Source organism: Uranotaenia lowii, chromosome 2 (assembly GCF_029784155.1).
Source record: "Uranotaenia lowii strain MFRU-FL chromosome 2, ASM2978415v1, whole genome shotgun sequence".
Classification (NCBI taxonomy): domain Eukaryota; kingdom Metazoa; phylum Arthropoda; class Insecta; order Diptera; family Culicidae; genus Uranotaenia; species Uranotaenia lowii.
The window spans coordinates 209,471,958-209,497,262 of NC_073692.1; the positions used below are offsets into that span (position 1 = coordinate 209,471,958).

The 25,305-nt window shown below is 35.1% G+C and overlaps 1 protein-coding gene across 4 annotated transcripts in view; it reads left to right on the forward strand.

Annotated features, from left to right (window-relative positions):
- The window catches only part of LOC129747952 (homeobox protein 5), a 338,407-nt gene that overhangs the window by 264,490 nt on the left and 48,612 nt on the right, over positions 1 to 25,305 (forward strand). Inside the window, exon 8 of one of the 4 annotated variants that reach the window (XM_055742385.1) lies at positions 13,165 to 13,240. The exons of the other annotated variants lie outside the window; for them this stretch is intronic. Within the exon in view, the coding sequence (XP_055598360.1) occupies positions 13,165 to 13,176 (12 nt within the window). The 3' untranslated portion in view covers positions 13,177 to 13,240. Of the gene's footprint in view, positions 1 to 13,164; positions 13,241 to 25,305 lie in introns of those variants that run through there. 4 annotated transcript variants of the gene reach the window in all.

A 25,305-nucleotide genomic window follows, 5' to 3' on the forward strand; every position in this document is an offset into this window, starting at 1 on the left:
GGCACGGGTGTATTCGGATTATTTGCTTTATCAAATAAAAAACTAAAATTTCTCTTAAAAAATATAAAGATTTTGTGTTTGAAAATTATTTTCAATAAATTTCAAAAAAAAACATTTTTTACATTCCTTCAATACAGTTTTTACACTTCTGCTGTGATTCAATGAAAACTTTGAATTTCAAGTTATTTCTTTCTTTTTCCTCTTGTATGTTTAAGAATATAGCCTTGATTTTGTTCAAATATGCCATTTTGAGATTATTTTTCAAAAATCGTCCGAAATTTCCCGACCATGTGGATCCGTATGGTTGAAAGTATGGCATGCATTCAGGTTAAAGATCATAGTTGTTTTGAACAACTATTTTAAAAATATCTTACTCAAATTCGATCTTCATCTAATTCGTAATTAAATTGCTTTTCACCTGTTTCGACATGTTTTGTCCAAGATTTCATAAACGCCTTTGAAGCGACAAGTCATCTGATGTCCTTCCTGGTTTTTTTTTCTTAAAAAACTCAATAGAATATTCTACCGGATATTCGGCCGAATATTCGTTTGGCCGAATAATTGAAAAGGTCAATATTACGTGTATTCTTTAGAATCAAAACAACGAACCGGAAAATTTCCCGAAATTGTATTTCTTTTTGGAATCGATTCCGATAACATCTATAAGTAATAAAATTACAAGTTTCTTGTGTGGATTTAAATCTCCCACCTTTGTGTTCGATAACGGCAAGTCGTACGCACAACTTTGTTCAGAATTTTGGAACAAATCTTCACCAAACTCAAACGTCTATCGTCGTCCAACTTTTCCAGCGCGTGATGGATGCAAAAACTGTCTTTCCAATGTGCATTCAAGCGCATGTTTCAAATATTCAAAAATTAAATTTCACTAGCTGATTCGGTGTATTTTGCTACACCTTATAATATTGATGAACATTTTAGTTATAATTGAAATTGAAATTTAAATTTAAATTTGTTTGTTCCCTTTAAATGAAAGCTGAAACTTGAGTTTCGAATTGCAATTCAAAAAAAAATTCTTATTTTCTGAAATATTTTCTCAAACCCTGTTATAAAACTTATCTTTCAATCATTATTTAGTATCTAAAATTTCGACTCTGTTTTCATTTATTCATCAATTTTTAAATTCTGTAAAGCAAAAATTTTACTTGTATAAAATTCTTCTCCCATGCCAAATTTGTTTCCATTTGCTTGATCAGTTTTAAAGTCATTAGCCAAAAATTATGAGATTACTGCCCCAAATTTGTATGAGAAATTTTATGATATGTTATGCGCTACAGGCTTAAATTGATCCTAGGTCTAGTACAAGGTCTCATGTCAAATTTAGGTCAGATCGGATCACGGGAAAGGGTCGCTCAACAAGCCTGAAGTTTGTATGGGATTTTGAGACATTTTGTTCGTGGGTTTAAATCAAAAAATCAATTGAAACAGTTCTCGTACCCAAATCTCCACGCACACCAAATCAGGATCCATTTGTTTTCCTGTAGCCGTGGCTCCGTCGCCCTTGTCTGAATCTGTAAAAATCTTCCGGATGTTCAAGGACCGTTGCATCTTCTGAATATTCCGTCCTGCAGTGCCAACGACAGTTCTGGTATATCCACACTATGTCGAATTCTTCCTCGTAATCTATCGGTGCTCAAGAATGAAACCAACTAATAAACAGATAATCCGGAGGGTCCAGCTACCTCCCACGATTCCGGAACATGACAGGTCAAATTGATTTGAAAAATTGTGGACACGTTTTTTGACATGACAGCAGAAAATTGAATGCGCGTTGTAAAAAAAACTCATTTCATTTCCGAAATGATTTTTTTTAATGATTTAAAAATATGTTTTATCCCAGATTGTTTTACTCATTTTTATCTGTTTGTGCCAAGTTTAACTATACATCGTCAAACGTCTTGTGTTATGTTTACACCGTTTTTTTTATGAAAATTACTTAACAAAAACACCGTGTAAAAACGGAACCGGAGTGGCTATATGATACACACGCCAATAAAGCAACGCAGCTGAGATATTTCTTGGGGCTTCTATGCTCACATAAATCATAAACTGGGAATACAGAGGATGGATAGGAACTTCGATTGCCCACGGGACTTTAGGCCAACTTCTAGCAAGAGAAAAAAAAACAAGTCGCCCCCTCCCTCGCGATACAGCATCGATTGTGAAGAAGCTAGAAGGGGGCATGTCTCTATTTGTCCGCAGGCTAAAATAATATACAAATGACCTTGCGCGAGTGCGAGGTGGAGGAGTTTTTAATACCGGACTACCTGCCCCATTCAATTCAATGCAATGCGCAATGGTGGAAGGTTCACAACAGAGGGAAGCAATGAAGGTGAATGGTGCACCAAGGAAACTCGATTTTGACCAGCAATGTTGCAGCAGTTCAACGATGAGGATCGTGAACGACTCGCGCTCCTGAAGTTGCAGAAGCACTGGTAACTGTAACTAATTATGATGATCGATCTCCTTCTATAAGGATGGAGTTCGGCTGGCCGCTCGTTCAGCTTCTGTTGTTTTCCCGGGAATCCGCCTCCGTAGAAGGAAGCTAAACTTTGATTGCCCGATATATCTGGTGGTCCTTAACTTAACTGCCTGGTGTTGTTCATCCTAATGAGATCGTTGATTGCAACCGTAACGATCGATGGCGCTGCTGCGGGTGCTCTTGGGGTTTGCTTCAAGATGGTCAGTGGTATAAAAAAAAATAATTCACAAGGAATATATCCTGATAATATTACGAATTCCAGGACAAACATGGAAAGATGTTGATATATTCAAAAAAATCTTATTTAATTTCGGTTGAAATGATAAAATTTAACAAAAGTAACAAACTAACTTAAACAGCTTTTCTTTTAGAACATTCCTAAACAACTAAAAGTTCCATAGAACAGGTACGAGAATGCTTACTCAATTCCATCATTGATCGTGCAGCTCAAAATTTGAGTTCTTATTGATACTTTTAAGTTCCAAGCCAAGTATAAATGACCTTCTGATCAGCTTTTAGCGGCCCTTTCAATGCAGCTTCCAAAACACGTGAAACGCGCAAAAAATCTGTCCCATCTTCTCTGCCTCCTGGCCCAATCTTCAATCACCTTCTTTTGATTATTTACTATGTTTTTTTCCGGGGTCCTTTAGGATGATTCATACCTCAATTTTACTATGTTCAGTACATGTATGGGTCCTCTTAGAGATTCAAAAATGTTGAAAACTTGATAACAGAAGAGAATGGATCTCTGATTTTAAATCATATGAAAAATAGTAGACTTTTCATTCGAATTGTCTGATCCAGGGACCCGATTTATGCACCACCTTGAAGCTTTCCTGAGCATGGTTGCCGGAAATGATGAAAATTTGTCTATTAGTGATTAAATTTAAAATCATTTGTTAGAAATAATCAATTTGATAAATATAAGATAAGAAATACCGCCCTAACCTTATTTCTAAAAGCTTCATAGAAAACTGGCAACTTTTGGGACTTATTTTACAACAAGGAATATTTAAATAAGGTAGTGCCATTTTGATTTTTTTTGTGTGACGTTACTCAAACAATTGTTTCGACTAGAGATGTACCGCAATATTCGGTCGGAAAAATATTCGGCGCCGAATACCGCCGCAAAACCGTTAAGCCGAATATTCGGCTCACCGAATAGTTGAGCTAAGTATTCGGCCGAATAGGCCGAATAGGCCGAATATTTTTTTTTTTAATTTATACAATAACAACATTCCACTGATGCTGCATTAATTATAAAATATGCAAAAGTAATATCTAAAAAGCTCCAAACTCTTCCAAAAACTTATGGTTTTAGTAAATCATCTTAGATATATCCGTTTATCTTTCACAGCTTTATATTTTGATTATCGTTATTCGAAATTTTCTTGATATATCCAGGCTTGCCCCTTAATCCATTAAAGAATTCGAGAACATTCAAACCTGAGTGAGATAGCCTGACATTTTTAAAACTATCCGGTTTTTTCCTGGGTTTATTCAGATTATTTGCTAAATCAAATAAAAAACCAATTTCTTTTTGAAAACTTTTAGATTTAGCATTACAAACGGATTTTTAAGAGTAAATTTTAAAATTAACATAAATTTTTGTTTAACCCGTAGAAACGATTTAAACACTTCTGCTGTAGTTCAATGATATGATTTCAAGTAATTTCCAAGTTATCAAAAAAAAATCTTCCAGACCCGGCCATGTGGATACGTATGATAGAAAGTATGGTACGCTTAAGATTAAAGATCATCGTTCATCGTTCTTTAAGGCAACTATTTTGGGAGACATCTGATGAAGTTCAACATACATCTAATGCGATATCAAATAAGCAGTTTCAAATAGCTTGGCACCTGCTCTGACATGTTTTGTCCCAGATTTCACAGAAACTCAATCTCTTCGGAGATAAACGCCCTAAAAGCGACAAGTCATGGGTCATGGGTGTCCTTTCAGCTAATGGTGATATTTTGAAAATCAAAGCGACCTCTACTTAAACAAGATCTGAAGTATTATATATCTACATCTGAATGAAAATAATCGACTTTAAAATATTAGGGGCATTAAGGTGGCAAAAATAGAAGAAACATCAAATTAACCCTTTTGTATTTTTATGGAAAATTAAACAGAATATTCGACCGAATATTCGGCCGAATAATTGAAAAGGTCAATATTCGGGATTCGGCCGTTCGCCGAATACCACTATTCGGTTCATCTCTAGTTTCGACAATGTATATGATAATGGCTGAAATTTCAAAAAAACCCGCATTTTAGAATGAAAATGAGTTCCAATTTCATTTTGATTGTGTTATAAGGCCTCTATTTCATTATGTTATGAAGTTTTTTGGTCCTTTATATTGTAGTTTGCCGTAACCCGTGGCGTAGAGGATAGCTTTCAAGTTTTCTAAGCCAGCGGGCATGAGATCGAATCCCGTTCACGGCCTACAGAGTACACTTTCTGTGGGTTGGTGGTTTTAGCATTTGTAAGATGCTAGCTATCATATCCTCGAAAGATGTACACTTAGAGTTAAAAAAAGGAATCTCTTCGAGGAAACATCAAGTTTCATTGAGATCCTGTACGTGTTTGTGTTCGTTTTTGAAAAAAAAAATTTCGCAATCTCTGTAAAATTTGCATTAAAAAATCAATATATTTTTCAATCTCAAACGAGAAAATTGTAAATTTATTTCCGAAACTTATTTCTGAATCTGAGTTACTGTTTTTTTCCCGTATCTTGAATTTAAATCTGTCAATAAATATGAATTCTCTTTTATATTCTCATTCAATTTCTTCTTAATTTCTCGACTTAATATTGAAATCAAGCGAAATAGAAATATTTTTAAAGGTCGACTGACAAACTTAAATCGTTTTCATAAGGCTAAAATTACAATTCCGAATATTCTTTTTTATTCTTTTTTGGAAATGGAAGAAATTTAAATTTGAATTTAAAACCTGACTCTAAAGATCAGCTTTTCCATTTTGGATGCTTCATTCTTTATCTACTATATGGTATTGCTGAATCCGATTATAGAAAAATTATTCAAAATTTAAAACCGTTACATTTAATACTGATACTTATCACACAAAGTGAAAAAAAATACTGAGAAAATAAATGTCAGATCAGGTAAAAAATTATTCATGATTAATTGTTAGGAAAATGGTAATATTTATTGTGCATTATTTATTGTGCATCTTAATTTCAATTGCTTTTCTTCATTTTCAACTAAAATTCCGCTAAAATGATTTGAATAAGAAAAAAAAGTTATCAAGGTTTAAAGTGTGAATTTTTTTTTAAGAAAAAAATAAAATTTTTATGTTTTAAGAACAGAAAAAAATCATAATTGAAAAAATAGGCAAACTTAAATGAAGTATGTCTAAAAATTTAAAAAAAATTGGCTTAAAAATTCGGTTATTGAAAATTGTAAAATAATTGTACAGTAAAATTTTGTAAATTCTTTGAAAATTTAAAAAAAATTAAGATTGATAAGATATGTTTTATTACCATTTAGGAAGGTTTTTTTTTCAATAAACACGTATGTATTGAATTCAATTGATAACTCGTGGGAGAAGCATTTTAGTACATGTGATTAAATGATTGATTTGAAAGATTTTATCTTCCTGAACTTGAATCTTTTGTCAAATTCGGACTATCACATTTGGTTTTGGTAATATAGAGTTTTAAAATGTGTCGGTTTTAAGTGAAATAATGATAATTGATTAACAATCAAACCTACGTATTAAAAAAATCGGATTCTCATTTTGTTCAATATACTTCATTCAATTGAGGAATAATATTTTCATGATGATGACATTACTGAAGTAAGTTAAAAAAAACTTTATTTTATTTTACAAATTTGTTGAAACCTGCAAAACGATTAGATTTATGCTTTAAAAGTTATCTTAAATTCAGTTCGGTTTAAAACTTCTTTAAAAATTTGTTAAATGAAGAAATTTGATCATTGATTAAACATTTTTTTTAATGCAATGTTTTTGTTTGAAAGTTTTGTCATAAAATACAGAACTTTTTCGAGTTACTTTAATCTATTTTCAAAAAAGTTATTTCATTAACAAATTCTGATTAAAAAAATGCATGTTTAGATTCAGGGTACTCAAATCAGTCAAAATTACGTTTTAAATTCAACCATCAGGAGGAAAATCATCGAATTCAGGTCGAAAGGCTTGATCAACAAACGTCTTGATTAAAAAGTTGTTAAGGCGGACACCTCTAGGTCGTATAAAATGGACACATAATTTTCTCCAGGTATTTCAAATTTTTCATCAGCTTGATCCTCCCTTAGCTTTCAGAAGTTCTTGACCAGAGCAATTGTCGGCCGAAAAGCAATCAGCATCTCACACAAGGTATAAAAACTGTAAATCAGGAACCCCCGGTGAAGACAGCGCCAATAAAATACGGAATTCCGAAAACCACAATGATTCACATCTGGACTCAGGCCAGTTGGTTCCATTTTGGTTTAAAAACGTTCTCAAATACTGAACTCTCAAAAATATGTACTTTGACAGAAATTTTTCAGGTAAAATGTACCTTAAGCAGTGCTCGTTTTACCGGACCATTTTTTAAAAAGTGTAATTTGCAAACATGTTTGCTTAGGAATGTATACGAAAAAAATGCAACACTTTGTATTGTGAATAACTTTTTAAAGCATGGATGTAAATTGATGAAATATGCAGCGATGTTTTCTGGTTATGTAATGTTTATATTTGCAAATTTTGGTTATTTTCTATCAAGTGATTTTTGAAAAGCGTCAAATGAAGAAATTGTTCGGCTTTAATTTTTCCATCTATAGCATACTATGAACCATATTTTTTCAAATCAAGGCTATTTTTGATTACGTATGCTGTTTCCTGCAGCTTGACCTTTAAAATAACTTAAAATCTTGAATTTGTTAGAAGTTTTTTGACTTTCTATCACTCCACCACCGTTTTGCGTAATGGCACTATTTCAGTTCAAACTTTGTGGGACCTATTGAAGAGCTTTGCAGAGAAAACGATCGCATTTGGAGGCAGTCCTCTTTGTATTTTTCGCCATTCATCGTGTCACTGAGCTTTGGTCAAATAGTTAATTTCCAGCTGATTTTGGGTCTCTCACTGAGACATTTCTGGGTTTTTCTCGATCCTGCCCAAAAAATTTTGTCAATGGACTTCAAAGCTATCTCAAAAACCACTTGACAGATTGTCACCAAATTTTGTGCACGTACTCATTACCAGCTAGCTTCACAGAAAATTTCATCAATTTCCATCCATGCATTCAAAAATTATTCACGACACAAAGTTTTTTTTTCGAATACACTCCTTATAAAACAGTCTTTATAAAGGAAATTAACTAATGCCAATGGTTAATACGACATCAAATAAGCTAAACTGCCCATCTACACAAAAACTGCGATGAAAAAAGCAATACCTTATTTTCTATTGGGATTCTACCTTAGGGTTTCCGTTTTACCCGACTTTCCCGTACGTTTTATTTTACAACCGATTTTGTCGAAAAATTATGTTCTTGATATTTTGACATGAAATTCGTAGTAAGAAGCTGGAGTTTTTTTTTAATGGGAATTTGCGCGGGTTTTTATGCGATTTCCACAATTACCATAGTATCTCAGAAAATATTAAGTCCATTTCAATGGAAAACACTTAGAATTTTTGAAAGGTTGGAAGAATCTAAGCTCTAAGGCTTTGAAGGTGACACCTTCGACGAGAGCCATTAAGCGTGAGACATGAAACCTGGGCCTGAGAACTGAAACATGAGATCTGAGACCTGAGACTTGAGATTTTAGGCATGAGACCTGAGACCTAAGACCTGAGTCGTGAGACCTGAGACTTGAGACCTGAAATCTGAAACCTGAGACCTGAGATCTGAAAAAATGAGACCCGGGACAAGAGACATGACACATAAGACCTGAGTTTAAAATTTTTAATGGACAGTGAGCGTGTTGAAATTGGAATGCGCAATAGCAAATCAACTAAATGTGCCACTCATTATTATTTAGTTGGTGCTCACGTAGGGGAGATGAGGGCATAACGAGCACCCGAGGCATAATGAGAAGTCCTTTTTTCTACATAAGTCCGTATTTTCTTAAACAAATTTTCATAAGGACTTGTTTCGTACTATCCATAGTATTAATTTCTCACCAAAAAAGAAATATCCTTTTCATATTTACAGAAATATTAAATAATAACCAGCTAGGTTCTCAAGTGACGAAAATATTATAATTTTTGAGCACCACCAAATAAGCTTTTATGACCTTTAAATCATCTTGATCTGAAATGTATGCACTGCAACATGATCTACACATTGTTTCTAAATTTTCAGCATCATAAAATTTTTGATTTTTCACTTTAATCAATTGTAAAACGCGTTTTTACTTTAATTTGTTCACCAGAGGCGAACAGAGCACTTTCAATGAAGGCATATTGAGCAATCTAGCAGCGAATTCAACTCGATGAAGTCAACTGAATAATAGAGCTAGCTTAACTTGTATCGTCTGACGATTTGGCCTATTGGTTAGATGTCGGAGAGGTAATCAGTAGACTCGAGTTCGATTCCTGTCCTAGGGGATTTTTTTTTTGCACATACCATTCATGATTGATTTTTTTTATTGTTACATTATACGGCTAATAGCATCAAAGCATCATCCGTCAAACAAAATACCAGAAACATAATGTATGAACATGTGTTAATTCTTTGAATTCTACATACAGACCTAGATTATTTTGTTATTGCTTTGTTTGATGAATCTACGCCTCACCGTTTAGTGCAATCATGATCATAAATGATAAATGAAGAAAAAAAAATTACCTCCACCAGGAATCGAACTCGAGCCTACTGATTATCTCTCCGACATCTAACCAATAGGCCAAATCGTCAGACGATACAAGTTGAGCTGTAGCTCAATTAGTCAATTGACTTCATCGAGTCGAATTCGCTGCTAGATTCCCCGGCAGAAAATGCTCATTATGCCTTCATTAATGGTGCTCATACTGCCTCGGGGGGTTTCTCATTATGCCTCTACAGTGACTGGTTTTCAGCTTTCGACAAAATTTTTTAAAATGCATTTTTAAACGTTTTTATCTACTTTTTCAAGTTTCATCCAATTAGACAATAGACTATTTGAGTGTCGGAACACGAAACAATGATGTAATTCACATATTACAGCTGTTCTCTATGGTCAAATAAGCATTTTCCTTAAGGTGCCCATTATGCCCTCATCTCCCCTACGAACTTCTACTAGACACATAACACACGACGTATTGCAGGACACTTCACGTTCATACTTTACGCAAAAAGGATTTATAATTACTTTTTTGTCGACCGGTTTTGGGCTCTTGAGGGACTTAAAGAGTGATACGGTCAAAATTTGGTCAATATCAACTTGACGTATTTCTTTCAATTTAGCATTAAAAAACCTGAACACCCCTCATTTGAAGGTGTGTGTGTGTGTGTGTGTGTGTGTGTGTGTGTGTGTGTGTGTGTGTGTGTGTGTGTGTGTGTGTGTGTGTGTGTGTGTGTGTGTGTGTGTGTGTGTGTGTGTGTGTGTGTGTGTGTGTGTGTGTGTATGTGTGTGTGTGTGTGTGTATGTGTGTGTGTGTGTGTGTGTGTGTGTGTGTGTGTGTGTGTGTGTGTGTGTGTGTGTGTGTGTGTGTGTGTGTGTGTGTGTGTGTGTGTGTGTGTGTGTGTGTGTGTGTGTGTGTGTGTGTGTGTGTGTGTGTGTGTGTGTGTGTGTGTGTGTGTGTGTGTGTGTGTGTGTGTGTGTGTGTGTGTGTGTGTGTGTGTGTGTGTGTGTGTGTGTGTGTGTGTGTGTGTGTGTGTGTGTGTGTGTGTGTGTGTGTGTGTGTGTGTGTGTGTGTGTGTGTGTGTGTGTGTGTGTGTGTGTGTGTTTGTAGAATGTTGCCCCATCCAGTATTCAAAATGCCGTCCAAGAAAGAAGAGCAGCGTATCAAAATTTTTCTCGCGCATCGTGAAAATCCGAGCTACTCGCACGTAAAGCTGTCAAAATCGCTGAAAGTTGCCAAATCAACCGTTACAAATGTAATTAAAGTGTTTGGGGAACGTTTGTCGACAGCCAGGAAGTCTGGATCGGGGCGGAAATCGAAAACCGGAAGCTGCTGAGACGACAAAGAGAGTTGCCGGTTGTTTCAAGCGACCCCTAACCTCTCTTTTCGAGATGCAGCAAATAAGTTGGGTGTATCGTCTACAACCGTGCATCGAGCAAAAAAACGAGCCGGACTATCAACTTATAAGAAGGTCGTGACTTCAAATCGTGATGATAAACAAAATACGACGGCCAAAGCGCGATCCGGGAGGCTTTACACGACGATGCTGACGAAGTTTGACTGCGTGGTAATGGACGACGAAACCTACGTCAAAGCCGACTACAAGCAGCTTCCGGGACAGGAGTTTTATACGGCAAAAGGAAGGGGAAAGGTAGCAGATATTTTCAAGCACATGAAACTGTCAAAATTCGCTAAGAAATATCTGCTTTGGCAAGCCATCTGTACCTGTGGCTTGAAAAGCAGCATTTTCATAGCTTCCGGGACTGTCAACCAAGAAATTTACGTGAAAGAGTGTTTGAATAAACGTCTGCTGCCTTTTTGAAGAAACACGGTTGTTCCGTACTGTTTTGGCCGGATTTGGCATCTTGCCATTTGGGTAAAAAGGTCATGGAGTGGTACGCCGTCAACAACGTGCAGGTGGTTCCCAAGGACAAGAACCCTCCCAACACGCCAGAGCTCCGCCCAATTGAGAAATACTGGACTATTGTCAAGCGGAACGTAAAGAAGACCAAAAAAACTGCTAAGGACGAGCAGCAGTCCAAGGCAAACTGGCTTTCTGCGGCGAAAATGGTGGACAAGGTGGCTGTAAAAAATCTGATGGCAGGGGTTAAGCGTAAGGCCCGGCAATTCGGATTTGGAAAAGCGGAAGCCTAACGGAATATTTTTCCTTAATTTTATACTAATTAAACAAGGAAAAGTAATTTAATTTGATTTTTTAAATAAACGATTTCACCGATTAACACGCGTTTTCCTTGACCAATTTTTGACCGTTTCACCCTTCAAGAACGTCAGTGATTGTTTTAAAAATTTCTTTTATTTCATAAATATTTTTTTTAAATAACAGATATTCGTGTTTTTGTACGAAATTTAAAACTTATTATATTTTCAATCCAAATTCTTCACTTTGAAACGCATTCTCAAGCGCAATGGGAGGCGGTTGGGAAACTTGTATCGATGTATCGATTTTTTAGCCGGCCTTCCTCTGAAGCCACCCTCCAGTCCAAGGCTCTTAACGTTAATGTTTATCCCCCCTTGAAGTCTAGCCACAGTTCCTGTTGCAGCACATAAAAATGGAAGTTCCCGGGAGCGATGAAGTTTTGCTGCTGCCGTTACCATTTATTGCTGCACTCGTTCCTTAGACAAGATGCGGGTATCAATCGATCTTGGAACCATTCGGCGGAACCTCCGTACTGACTTTATTCATTGTTTCTAGGGGTATCTACTACTTTTCCTGTCTTTGGGGTATTGGGATGAAATAACCAGTAGACAGAAGGTTGGACAAAATGAGACTTAGGAGCGCCACTTATTGTGTTCGAGTTTTCGTTGCCTTCGGCGGAAGAAGCAACAAAAAAGGCGGGAATTACCGTGCAAGCTTATCGCAAACCTGCCCAGGCATCAGTTCATAAATTTTTCAATTGGTGGCGTTTTAGTGAGATATCGAAAGATGTATAAATTTCTCTCAACTAAAAATGAATTTCAAAATTATGTTCAAGAACATTTTTTTTAGCTGGTTCAATGGTTATTTTCAGAACACGATTATTTATGCACAATCTTGAATGGAAATTAGTTTAAACCTTATTTTTCTGGCCAAATGTTTTAAAGTCAAATTAGAAGTCAACCTACCGCAGTTCCAGGCAAAACAGAAGAAAAAAAATCCTATCATTTATCTTTCTAGCACTGGAGAACAGGTCCCGATGTTAATGTGCTACGATTAGCTTACCGCGCTCTGTGGCGATGATAGTGATCACCATCATTAGGTATCATCATCGTTGGCTTCTCACTCATCTCCCCAAATGGGCAACCAATATCTACTCACCTATGCCGGCAGAGTGATCATTTCTCAAAACCGATCAATGGGAAGATAGCTCGTCTCGTAGTTTTCTTTCAGGGTCAAGCAGATCGGTTTTGCTTTTTTTTCGTTTCTCCTTCGTTCGTCCCGTTCTGATTCCGCGACTCGGCCACAATAACGCTCTTGCATAACCAATCCAATTAATGAAGCTTAATCTCTTCCTTTTTCGAGTCGAGCAGCCTCAACTTTGGTAAGTTGGGTTCTTCTTTCTCATCGATCGGCGACTTCGGCGACCTCAACTCTTCTAAGAGACCGAAGCGGTGAAAAATGAAACAACTTGTTTATCGCTTCATGGTGGATTAGTCCTGTAAATCTCGATGACCTTTTGGCTACCGACGGGCAATATTGTTCCGAATGAGAAGAGCATGGTGCCTGGGGTGTTGAAAAGATGATCAATCATTCTCTAAATAATTCTCTGTAGATGCTAGAATGTGTTTTTTTTTAAATTTACAGTTAAATGCTTTGATCAGAAGTTCTACTGTTTAAAATTAAATAATAATCTATGAAATTGTTTTTTTTTTCAGGTTGGTGAATGATTTATTGAACAACACAAACCAGTAAGTAAACAATGATATTTACACTATTGAATCAACATCTACAATTCCAAAAAGATGAAAACATTTACTCCTACCTATTTGAATACATGCTATCTGTTGAACATGGATCTCTTCTGAAGAATTCAAACACATAAACAATAAATGCTTTTCGAAAGACAAATACAAAAATTATACAGTGAGCGAAATAAGAATAGCACCACTATGTGTTTTGCTTTAAAAAAAATGAATGGTTGAAAATTACGTAAATTTTCTTTTACAGTTTTTTCTGATTGCTTAACGGATAAATCAAGCATAAGTTTACTTTTTTGGACGTAGCAATTGGCGTTGAGGACCAAAAATGTGAAAAAAGGGTGCGAAGTAAGAATAGAACCACTTGTGTTTTTCTAACACAAACAAGATTATTTTTAAAAATTTACTGTGTAAAAGTGAATAATAATGCTTCTACGAGTTATTTGAATACATAACTGTATTTTAGGAGTTTTCCAGAATTCCAAAGGTTTTCGAAGGTTTTAAAATGGGGGTTTTAAGAGATGCTCCTCTAGCGTTAAGGAATTAGACATTTCAGCTGTAATTCTTTATCAAATTACTAACTTTCTTCATTAAAATGACGTGAAATGATGAAACAAACATTCGGGATTAATTTTTAATCAGAAAAAAAGGGTTGGAAATCAAAAAATATGATTTTTTTCAGTAAACCATACTTTTTCTCAGTTTCAAGTCATAGATGGCAGCACTATCTTGCAGTTAAAACCAAATTTTGTCTCAGGCCCATATTCATCATTTTGAGGTATTTTCCCATCACAGTTTTGTGGAAGTTCACGCTGCAGAAAGCTTTTTCGGATTTGCAAAAGAATCACCAGCATAAAAATGTACAACCACCAAAATTCCTGCTCATCTCAACTTCCAATTCAATTGCAAATCATACCAATAATACTGCTAGCCGTCTGATTCATCAAGCTGCATCGCAAAGTATAACTTTATTCTGATAATCGGTCCAAAAAATTCACTTTTAGTGACCTTGATGCAATTTTTTTTTTTTTGGATTTAGTGATCTTAGAATTTCCAAAGCGTTCACACGGTACATGTATTTATTTCTTGACCAAAATCATCCAGCTCTCCCTAATCAATCCCGGATATTCGAAAATGGGCAAGATAGTGCTGCCATCTATGACCTAAAACACGAGAAATAGTGCTTGACTATTAAAAAAAAACATTAGTATTTTTAAATTCCAACCTGCATTTGGATTCAAACTCAGACTCAAATCTATGTTTCATCATTTTGCATCATACTTATTGTGCAGACCTGTCCGGAGGTCTGCAACCCGGAAGCAACACCGGTGAGCAACCCGATCTCGAACTGCCGAGGAAACTGTGCGCTACTCGGCTAGTACGCTTGCTGGCCGACTGGCTGACCGACTGACTCGCTGCACGCTTGTGACGAATGACGCGGTATCAGGTTAATCCATTCACACATCCCCCTCCTATCCCAAACAAAATGATTTAATATAATTAAAAAGAAACTGTTTTGAAATCGTTTTTTTTTATTAATTAAAAAAAAATGCAAATCGACAATAAGTTTGTTTTTGTTTTAGAAAACTCGTCTACTTGGCATTTGCCATGTGCATAGATGGACTGATGTGAAGTAGGTACAAACAACTTGCGCTTCAATTCATGGCCGATGCTTTGATATCTCATTTCCACCTCTCTTTCAATTTCCGTTGAACGAAATCATCCCAAACACTTCGATGAAATTAGATCTCTATTTGATCATCGACTAGCTGAGCGAAAATTATTCAAAAAATTGCGAACTATGAAAAACTCAAATAGATATTTTATAACACTATGCAAGCAAGTTGGGTTGTAGTGGTTTCAAACTTAGTCACACGTTTGTTTCTATATTGCATTTTTTTTTGTTTGCGTTCCACAGATTTGATACACGGTTAACATTAGAGCAAGTTCACTGGTTGAGATGGAGTTGGAAATTTCGAAGGTTTACAACACATCACAACACATTTGCCGTACATCGGTGTTGGGAAAATCTGATATTCGAACAGTTTCGCGCTGCAAAATTTGTATCGTATAACACTTTTTGGCTGAGGGTGATAGAAAAACACGATATTTTGCAACACCGAACCGAGTGATAGAGTCGGCGTTGCAATACAGTATTCGTGCATGAAACGCTTAGGTGCTGCCATCTATCTTATGCTCAAAACCTCAGTTAAGGGGAAAATAAAGGAAATTGAGCAATTTCAGGATTTAAATCAAAGTGATATTTTCTTTTTTTTAAATCTTTTATCACTTAAATTGATACGAATTGCAATGAAGTTAATCAACTCTTTAAAACTTACAGCCAATTTTTTTCATGCCCTTGCCAATCGAATACATTTTGAGGCGCAGAGATGCCAGATAGCTGGGTGAATAAATAAATTCTGTTTGTATGTTTTGTTTGAGCGGTTTTCGGGAGTAGGAAATTGTTTCGCTTTTTTATTTGAAAAAGATATTCCGTCGGAATGTCCGGTAACAAGTTCGGAACGCCGTCTTTAATGGATCCATCATCTTTAGAAAACGGAACCCTCGCTGTTGATAAGGCGTCGTATCGGGAGTAAAATTCAGCTTGTGTCTGAAATATCTATACTTTTTATTTGTCACTTTTTTGATTATCACTTTGAAAATGAAATTCCTAATTCTGCAGAATACAGTTTAATATTGGGATGCATTATAACTTAAACAATACTTATTCATACATCTAAATTATAAAATTTTCATATTGGCACTACTATTTCAAGTTAATGATCAAGTAAAATTAATTTGATTTCAAATTTCAAACGGTGAATTCAAAATACAAAAAGTCAGTAAAATTACTGAAAAGCAAATTCTCTTGGCATCGCTGGTTGCTTTCAATTTTATACCTTCGTTTTCTATCACATCGGTGGACGGCCAACCTTTTTGGTCTATATTTCAGGATAGAAAAATTCCCATCTGTGCTACAGACGTCAAAATTCCTACCACTTTTTCCCAACACCATTGGACTTGCTCTTACGGTATTATAAATCAACGATTACTCATTTGAAATCTGAGTTTAATCGAGAAAACCTATTTTCCATATTTCTTTTATTCATTTTCTCGTTTTAACTGCATATCACGAAACTTTAAAATTTAATTGCGGGCAGTTAGAATGAAGATGATAGATCTAAGTTTAACGTGAATTCTAGCTATTGTCGCTGAATCCTAAAACCGGAGTTTTTGTTTGAATCAGCACCGGCGACATTCATTGACGATATATCATGTTGACCAGACGTCTAACAAACATCTTCCAAGTATCGATACCGGACAACAGCAAGGGCTGACGACTGCCAAAGTGTTTGTTGAATTGATATAATTTTTTTTTACCATTTCTGGTTGGCAAGATTGTAAACTACCAGCGTTAAAGCTTCAGTTATCAACTGCATCATAATATTATTAAATCGCGATATACAGAAACTTTCGATAAAAACTGCCGGGGAAAACCCGTGTGATGAATTTCTAATTGGCTAATTGTGATATCTAACGAACTAACTGTGTATTTCGATCCAAATTCATGAGGATAAGCTCAAAGCTCACGCATGGTTTGTTTTGTATTGTACTTTTGTGTATTGTAAGTACTCATCTTGTATTTTTTCTTAAACTTTCCTACAACCCGCTTGGTTCAAATCGGTAAAATTTCGAAATGACCTCTCGGCGCGTTAAAAAACTATAACTGTTCCCTCAAGATGCTATCGAGGTTTGCTATTCACCCTTAAAACTCGACATACACTTTTTCATTTTATTCAATTGTCAACTCAACGCACTAGAAATTTCAAACTATTAGTTCAGGCTGTTTTCTAGACTTTCTCATTGTTTTCTATTATCTAAAGCTGTCTCCTCAATCAACTTGATTATTAATTTAATGAGATACCCAAACCGTCCTCTCAACATACTTTTCGTTTCCAGGAGCAGTTATTACTCAGTTGAAATCCTATCGAGCTGCTCTCCCGAAACGTTCCATAGTTCTTATATCAAACTGTTTAGTTCAAATTTATTCCTTGAATGGGAAAACTGTTCTTTAAATTGTGTTTTGTCAATTCAAAACTATCCTGTAAGCTCGCCTGAAATCAATTCATCAATTTATACGAGCTATCACCTGGACACGCTTTATTGTTCATTCTTATTATAAGCAATCTTCAATCTGTCCTCTTGATACCCTTTCATCCTCCTTTCAAGTTGTCCCCTCGACACGCTCATAGGTGCATCATTTCTCAAGCTGTTCTCCGAACTCGCTAGATTTTCAAATTAATTTCAAAAAGTCAACACGATTTTTTTTCAAATTAAAAGTAGTCCTCTCGACTCGCTTTAAACTTCAATCTTATTTCAAGCTGTCATCTTAACCGACCTTCTAATTTAAAGCTGTTCTCTCAATTCGCTTGAAATTTCTATTGATGCTTTCAGGCTGTCCTCTCAACTCGCCATTCAATTTCAAGCTGTCCTCTCAACTCGTTCTAATTTCTATCAATACGTTTAGGCTGTCCTCTCAACTCGCCTGACAATTTCAAGCTGTCCTCTCAGCTCACTTGAAATTTATTCCGATACGTTTAGGCTGTCCTCTCAACTCGCCTGTCCATTTCAAGCTGTCCTCTCAACTAGCTTGAAATTTCTATCGGTACTCTCAGGCTGTCCTCTCAACTCACCTGTCAATTTCAAGCTGTCCTCTCAACTCGCTTGAAATTGCTATCGGTACTTTCAGGCTGTCCTCTCAACTCGCCTTTCAACTTCAAGCTGTCCTCTCAACTCGCTTGAAATTGCTATCGATACGTTTAGGCTGTCCTCTCAACTCGCCTTCCAATTTCAAGCTGTCCTCTCAACTCGCTTGAAATTTCTATCGATACGTTCAGGCTGTCCTCTCAACTCGCCTTCCAATTTCAAGCTGTCCTCTCAACCCGCTTGAAATTGTGAACATGATCAAGCTGTCCTCACGACTTGCTTGAAATTTAATTTTGATTTCATGTTGTCTTCTCAACGAAACTTCAATGCTTAATTCACCAATTCCAGTTTCGGTATTATTTCACAATCCGCCGGTAACTACATTTCACTTAATGAGTATTCGAATTACTCATTTTATCACGGTAATTAACAAACTGATTGATTTTCAATCAAGTTTGATGAAAATAAACTCAGCGTGAATCGATGACCACGTTTGTTTACTTTTTCGGTTCGGTATTTTTTTCGGTTTTTATAATTTCTTGTTTTTATGCAATGTAACAAGAAATTACCTGTAACAGCAACACCGGTGAGCAACCCGATCTCGAACTGCCGAGGAAACTGTGCGCTACTCGGCTAGTACGCTTGCTGGCCGACTGGCTGACCGACTGACTCGCTGCACGCTTGTGACGAATGACGCGGTATCAGGTTAATCCATTCACACACTTATGAATGTTAATGAAGAAATCAAGCAGTTTGATAAAGTTTCATAGCTCAAATATCGAATTCCTTAACGCTAGAGGAGCATCTCTTAAAACCGCCATTTTAAAACCTTTGGAATTCTGGAAAACTCCTAAAATGCAGTTATGTATTCAAATAACTCGTAGAAGCATTATTATTCACTTTTACACAGTAAATTTTTAAAAATAATCTTGTTTTTGTTAGAAAAACTCAAGTGGTTCTATTCTTATTTCGCACCCTTTTTTCACATTTTTGGTCCTCAACGCCAATTGCTACGTCCAAAAAAAGTAAACTTATGCTTGATTTATCCGCTAAGCAGTTCAGAACAAACTGTGGAAGTAAATTTTCGTAATTTTCAATAATTCATATTTTAAGAAGCAATACACATAGTGGTGCTATTCTTATTTCGCTCACTGTATTTAAAAATTTTAGAAGTGTGATTTCCAAAGTACGTCTTCAAACCTCTTGAAATTTACTGTGGAGGTTGAAAGTTATTAAAAAGAGAGTAAGCCTTTCTCTAATTGTAAATTTCGAAAAAGATTGAGACGTCTGTTAGTTAAAACAGATATTTTACTAAACCGAGACTCATGACAAACTCTGAAATCAAATAGATAATGGTAAAAAAAGATTCTTGAAAAAAATGGTTCGCGGTCATACGAAAAATCTCCGGGTTCTTATTTTCCCAATCTTGAGGACCTACTGGATATTAGTCTGTTGACGATCGAACATTTACTAGAAACGCCGGACGTATGCGAGTGGTGAAACGGCTGAGCTTTTGGAGTATGAGCGCGATTGATAAGGAAAGAGAAAAAAACCAACGATGATTCGCAAAAGCTTATTTATCTCAAATCGTCGATGGATAACCGAATGTAAATGACAGAATTTTATATGTAAAAAATGTTACAATAAAATTTGCTCATGGAAAAGCACACAGTTGAACATCTTTTAAACTTTTCTACGTGGCATTGAACAAACCTATTGTATAATTTTGCGTAACACTGCATAACTGGTCAGAGACGTTACATAAAACGATCAGAACATTATGTTTTCTGTAATTGGAATAATTTTGGAATTATAGTTCTAATATTTTTATGAGCAAGTATCTATCGATTTTGAAATATAAATTTGTTTCAATTTGCTTAAAACATACCAACTGAAAACGAACAGTATTAAAGCAACCTTTCCTATCAACCCTTTAATGTGAAGTGATGTTTTAAAACAACATTTATCAAAATCCAAATATCTCGGAATCGCTTAAACTCTTTTAAATGATGTATTGACATTCTAGAGATTAGAAGAAACTAGCCCATGGTATTTTTTTTATTTGCTAGTTCTCACATATTTTTTAATCTCAATCAATCAAAAACACCTTCCTGCATCCAATTGACAAGATTTGGAAGAAATTTGCAGAATCGAATTGAATTCAGGTGTATTATTCGAATTAAAATGTTATCATTTCACTGAACCAGTTACAGCTATTCTCATTTAAACGAAGTCATACATTAAGAGGTTAAAATAATATATCATAAATTTAACAATAGCAGATTAAGGAATAAAAACAGAGCGAAACTTACAAACAAATTTTCGGATGTCGACATCCGATGAATGAAAACTTGGTTCGAAAATTGTTCCAGGCAAAGTCATCGCATAATCCATCTGCCGAAAGAGTGATTGGTAATCAGATGGCTTGGACTGACCGCTTCCATTTTAGACTTCTGCACAGCCAGAACGTCCACCGACCACAGCTATTGGTCATATCTTACCCCGGTTGGTGTGAACCAACCTAAAAGAGAGAACAAATTGGAGAACCATCGAAGAATTAATCGAAGCAACAAACAATTTTCACAATCTTACCTGTTACTGTTTCGCTATGGATTTTTGACTTTTTTCGCTGCTGAAGAATTCATACACTCATATGGAGGGATACCCAGACTTCTGCTAAAATCAACCTGATTGAGAAAAATTCAAGTCTGCTTCATGCTTAGCGATGCAATCAATCTTAAAAGTAAAGAAGAATCTGTGATATTTGGAGTTAAATGCCTAATATCAATCATACAATAATAGTTGAATCTATCTATTTATAGTTGAATCAATTATACCAATACTGTTGATTCTATTATATTTATAGTTGATTGCGTATGATCAATCAGCAGTTTATTGTTGAATATATTATATTTATAGATGACTGCAAAATCATATATTCAACTGCATTCAGAAAAATTTAACTTTTTTATCACCTCCTCTGTTCATATTTTCGGATTGAGCTTGAATAAACCTTTCATTTCATGGAACCAAAACTTCTACTTTTATTCAAATTTTAGCTCACTATTGGGTCTTCTGAGACTTCATAAACGTTTAACCATGTAAACTTTGGTCACAGTTGATTCCCATCTGTTTTTGGGTCACCCACTGTGACTTTTCTCCATTTTTCTGAATACTACCCGAAAAAATTTGTCTATGAACTTCAGTACTGAACGCTCTCTCGAAAAACACTTAACAGATTGATACAAAATTTTGAACACGTACACGTTACATTGCTAGGTAAATCTACTGAAAATTTCATCAATTTCTTGAACTGACTTGTACTGTTCTTACTTAAAAGGACATCACTTTTCACCGATATGGCCCATAAACTTACAAACAAACATAACAAACGGTGAGTTAATTCTGCATTAAATTAAAACTTGTGATTTATATTCAAATGCCGATGATGTGTGTGTGTGTTTTGATTTTAATATAAGTAAGGATAGTTTAAGCGTAGTTTAAGTAACCAGTCTGTATGATATTGAGTTTTCGAAGACTGTGAAAAAATAACGGGAATGTGAGGGTTGCTTCTCGTGAATGAGTGTGGAAGTTAATTGTTTCAAAATGCTGTTGATGTTCCAGTTTATTTTTAAATAAGTGCAGGGAAGTGATAAATTTTGAATATTCTTTTTCGCGATTAAATACCCAGGAATGTTAGACAAGTACTTGTTTTTAATGTAGACATAACACACATTTCCTCTGTTTTCCTTGACTGTAGGAAACAAGTTTTCACAATTTGTTTTGGATATCGAAAACATTCAGATGTGATCATCGAACATTCATTTCAAAAGGAAATAACACCAAGACCGTATTTTCGAACCTCTTTCGAAAACGGTAACTTCTAAGTGAGTATAGCCTCTCTTAAGAACTTCATTAACCAGGAATTTCTCACAACCGACCACTCATTTCGAGGTGCTTAAAATTTTTCATTTAAAACCCCGAACCGGAAATGGAATCATCAATGGAAGACACGATCATTAACAACTGCTTCTTGAGCTACTGTCACTAATTTGAGAGTTTTGAGATGTTTCGAAAAGAAAATAAACCAAAAAAGCAGAGCAAATATTAAACACTCAATCAAACTCGAAAGGTAAACGCAAAAATAATGAGGAAAATTTTACGGTCCAGCATCCTTGGCGGCGAGAAAATGAAGCCAAACCGTATATTTGTTAATGGAGATGATCTCACGATCGATTTTTTTCGGGTGTGGGAAAATGTGCGAATGATGAACCGTCTTCGCGAATTGGTTGTCGCGTTTGAGGTGCGATTATTGAAAGGATTCATCGATTTTGGGGTGGAAGTAAATTACTCCTCGCAGAACCTGGAAAACTGAAGCGGTTCCTTAACCAAAAATAAATAAATAAGGCCCTCTAACTGCTAACTGACTGTTAATGTGGCCACATCGGCGGGATCATGTTGATAACCTCAAAAGTACAGGTTGTGGCCCTGGACGAGCAACGGTAAACGAGAGAAGTTAATTACCGAAATGTTTCTCGACAGTAAACAAGTGTTTACTATCACTTTAATTAAGCAACAACTCGTCATATGCGAGCGATGGAGGATTTTTTTCGGCTGCAGTTTTTGTTTCGACAGGTTTTTTTTTTCGTGGTCTTGGAAATCTTCGTGAGAGGCTGGCTGCCAGCCCTTTAGGCTGAAGAAATAAAAAAATGGCTCGAAACTGGAGTACAACTTTGCTCTGTTTTGACTGCATTATTTGCACTTTCGGTTCGAATGCAAGCACCACGAACAGCCGGACGACGACCCTTCTGATTGCAGACCAGCTAGGGATCACGGCTGTCCTCCCGATGGAAAGGATTCCAAATGTTAGGGCGAATCAACTTAACTGTTTCTATATATTTTTTCAAAAAATTTACTAATAATAAATTTTCTAATGTATACAACTATTTTTTTTTATTTTAACTAAAGTTGGTTTCAAATTTTTTTTTTACTTGAACACCATTCAACAAAATCTAAGAAATCATCCCAGGGACTTTCCTACGCAAAAGTCAATAAAAAGTTCATATGGCCATTCACCAAAAAATTAAAGTGCGGTCAAATTCGAGCGAAAGGTAGCTGAAACCTTCCAGCTTGTTATAGTTACTTTTCACTTGCCAATCGCACCAAAGCCGAGGAAATGAAAAAGAAAAAAATGAGATTGGGATTGGTCGGCTTTCAAGCGAAGTAACGATGTGATAAGGAAGGGTATCTTTAATCTGGCAATATTATCTAGAACAGATCCGGAAAGCTTCAGATATTTTTTCTTTAAAAATATCCCATGGAATTACATTCTTGGATATCTTAATTCAAAATCAACGAACGACGGATTCTGAGCACACAGGAGACTTAAAAATGTTTTTTTTATATTTCTGGTTATTTTTTTAATTGTATTCATCATTTATGTGGTCTTAACTTTGCAGTTTATTGTCCCAATTGATTTGTAAGTTGTGTAAGTAAAATCAGATTTGAGACCATTTGGAAACTTATTAATTCAATTGATAAGTTTAAATTAAAAAAAAAGTACATACATGTAAAAATCCCAGAAAAAAATATCAATGTAAAAAGGGAAATATTATTGTTGAATATTACTGTGCTGATATGAAGCTTTCTTTAAAGATTTAACTCAATGTTGAAATGTTGCGCGTATCTCATCTCGTATCTCGTTTGATCGAAATACTTTCTCAAATGGAATTGAAGGTTATCTTAAGATAATTCATTCAAAAAAAATTAAAAAAATATTTATCGTTTTTTGTAAGAATAAAATCTACTTTATTCTTGGTACCTCCCATCGGCCGGCGCACACTTTTTTCGGTCATGATATTGATCAGCTTTTCCAACTTATTCTTTGTCTTATCTTTTTTCAGGTGGATGCATTCTCCTGTTTCAATTTCTGCTACTTTTTGATCCAAAACTTCTTTTATAGAAGAAACTGAGTGCAATTTGGTGAATACAACTGTTTCGAAATTAATAAACTTGATTATTTTTGACCAAGTTAACAGCGTTTTAAATGGAATGTCTGCTGGCAAAGTCTAACAATTACGAAGTAAAATAATCATGAGATTGAACTAAAATTATAATCGGATAGTATAGACCGTAGGATGCAAAATACACAAACAAGATTACTCTTTTTGGGCTTTTAAAAAAGCGGAAACCAAAGTTTTCGTTTTGAAAATTGTTGTTTTTTTTCACATGAGCAGAATTATGGCAAATCATTATATTTTATTCAAATCAACCAGCAGATACATACTTTAATATGCTAGGGACCTTACCACGAGCAGACATGTTATAGGATTAAAACGCTGCAGTTGGTTTGAAATAGAGATTTTTAAAAGTTTTGTCATCAAAAATCTCATAGCCTCGGTACCGGCTATTCAGCTTACGAGCTCTGGAACTAGCAAAAATTTGTTGTTTGAGGTTAGGTTTGAATATCTCATAACTAGGCAGCAGTCTAAGCTTATCGGGATTTTTTTTTTGACATTTCAGTGATCTACACATAGTTTTTCGCTTGGTCAAAATGAAAATTCGAATATGAAGGAAGTTGTGCAAAACATTTTTTTCTTTTTCTTTTGCATCTGAAATATCTAAAAAACGCGTTAATTTTAAATTTTGAAAAAAATAGGTCGGATAGTACTTTTTACAGGCAGCAATATGCTGTAAAAAATTTTCAATGTCGGATTACTATTAAATGAGCTATCAGCAAAAGAAAGTGTCCCATTTCTAAAAGAATTAGGCTTTAGCACAGGCTTTTGTTATGTTTTTATTGAAAACGTTTTATAAAAAATCTTAATATTTTTGTGCAGGCCAATTTATTATCACCCTTCGTCAGTTAAATTGACGAAGCTTAATTGGAATGAAAACTTTATTTTGTATATAAAAATAGATTAACTTTCAAAATCTGAACGCCAAAGCTTTATTTTTGTGAAGTTCATGAATAATAATCGCATTGATGAATAAATAAAAAATAAAAAACACTTTTAAAGTTATTCATTTTTTTTGGAATGATTTCTGAAATAAGTTCCGGTTTAAAAATATAAGGTTTTTAGGAATTTTCATTTGAAGAATATTTTAAAAGTTTTTGAACGTAATTTAACTGAAAATATGCACCGATTGATATTCAGTGCTTAACATGAACAAATAGAATAAAATACTTTTTTTTTATTAGTGCTTTTGAAGTCCTATGTGAATCATACTGATGACTGAAAGAATTCTTTAGTAAAAGTTTAATTTATTCCTTCATATGTTATTTTTTTAATTCTTGATGGATAGATTGGAAAAGAAATTGCAGTGAAGTTTGAAATTGAATGTACATATTTTTAAAAACTATTGACCGGACATCAATATTGTTGGCAATAT